Below are 1,528 nucleotides of genomic sequence, written 5' to 3'. Positions count from 1 at the left end.
TATATATATATATATATATATAATATATAATGTGTGTGACCACTGTGTTCTTACTTTCATTTTCAGAGAGATGAAACTCGTTTTGGTGAGCAGTGCTTCAAGGAAAACCCTCCCCAACCACATCCTCCCATTTACAGTGAAGGAGTTATGTATTTCCCTGCTTATGTTTATTGGCGTTTCGTTAAAAGTGGTTTTATTGAAACTGGTTAATAAGAGTGGGTAACATTTTATAAATAATATTGCTGTGTTAAAAATGAGGGGGAAAGCATATATAGCGTATTCTAATGCATCTAATACTGTTTGTGTGAATAAACGTGCAGATAAATGTTGTTGGGTAATGCACATGGCATCAGATGTGACGTGACAATGCCATTTACTCATTGTGATTCTTTCATTTTTTATACACATGAATAATTTTAGGTGTAACTATGACTCAACGGGGCTGGACTTTAAGACTCACTCGATGGCTATTTAAATGCATTAGCTTCCTTCAATGCGATTACATGAAGTCACAGCCACTGACTGTCAGCAAAAGGTAAGAACATTCAAGCAGTTCATTGCCTTATAAAAGCATGTTTATTATTTAACTGCTGACGTGGTAGATAAAATGCATAAGTGCTTTCTATGCTTAACTAACCTCAATAGTTTATACATTATTGAATTGAATGAAATTGTTATTGTAATTACATGTTATTTAAAATTTCAATTTGCATGTAATAGTGTAAGTTTGGTTAATGAACAAGTACACATTTGTTCAATTGTTAATTGGCAATTATTTAAACTGCAATGAGAAATGTTACTTCTCCCATTCTGCTAGGTATCTCAGTTTATTTCTGCACATTGCCGCAAGGATAGGAATCCTCATCATTTATCATCAATTTGAAGAGGCTCCTCAAACAAACATCTACATCTTAATAAAAAAAACAATAATATATATTTTAAGTGAATTGACTAAATCAACACAGGAAAGATCATGAATACCATACCTTCATTCAGAAGTAGAACCATCGCAATTCCAGTTAATCTTAGAGACTCACTATCATGCCTCGATGTTGTGTGGTCTGATAAGTTTGAGACTGAAGACATTAACCCTGAAGAAGCAAGGAAGCATGAGGCTGACTTTCTTAAAGGAGCCCCACCAAAGTGGCTGAATTTAGCAGAGGATGAAAACTCACCTTTAGTCAAGAGAGATGGCTTTAATGATTTAACACAGTTAATTAAGAGGAAAAATAGAAAAAGCTGTCTGATCACCGATGTTTCTTTACAATACCAGCCTGGCAGCGGAGGCTCAACTCTCGCCATGCAGGTGCTTTGGGATTTCCGGAAAGATCTCAGATGTGCCAGAGTGATCGATTCAGATCTAGACACCAAAGAGCTGTCGAAACAAGTGCTGGACCTTTTTCTGCTGTCTAATGAACAACATGCAAAACAAGATCGGCAAACGGTGCTGCTGTTACTGGACACCAAGAGAAAGACGGACAGTAATCTCCGAGAAGACCTGATTGAAGAAATCCATAAGAGGGGCATC

At 36.5% G+C, this 1,528-nt stretch overlaps 1 protein-coding gene across 1 annotated transcript in view; it reads left to right on the top strand.

The window, feature by feature from the left end:
• Nucleotides 1–973: 973 nt before the first annotated feature.
• LOC107575132 (sterile alpha motif domain-containing protein 9-like) overlaps nucleotides 974–1,528 on the top strand; it is a 3,617-nt gene continuing 3,062 nt past the window's right edge. The window contains exon 1 of the mRNA XM_016261547.1: nucleotides 974–1,481. Coding sequence (XP_016117033.1) covers nucleotides 974–1,481 — 508 coding nt within the window. The remainder of the gene's footprint in view (nucleotides 1,482–1,528) is intronic.

This window comes from Sinocyclocheilus grahami, unplaced genomic scaffold (genome assembly GCF_001515645.1).
Source record: "Sinocyclocheilus grahami isolate Dianchi unplaced genomic scaffold, SAMN03320097.WGS_v1.1 scaffold2477.1, whole genome shotgun sequence".
Taxonomy (NCBI): Eukaryota; Metazoa; Chordata; class Actinopteri; order Cypriniformes; family Cyprinidae; genus Sinocyclocheilus; species Sinocyclocheilus grahami.
Note: the sequence above shows the minus strand (reverse complement) of the source record. Positions and strands in the feature narration are given on the sequence as shown.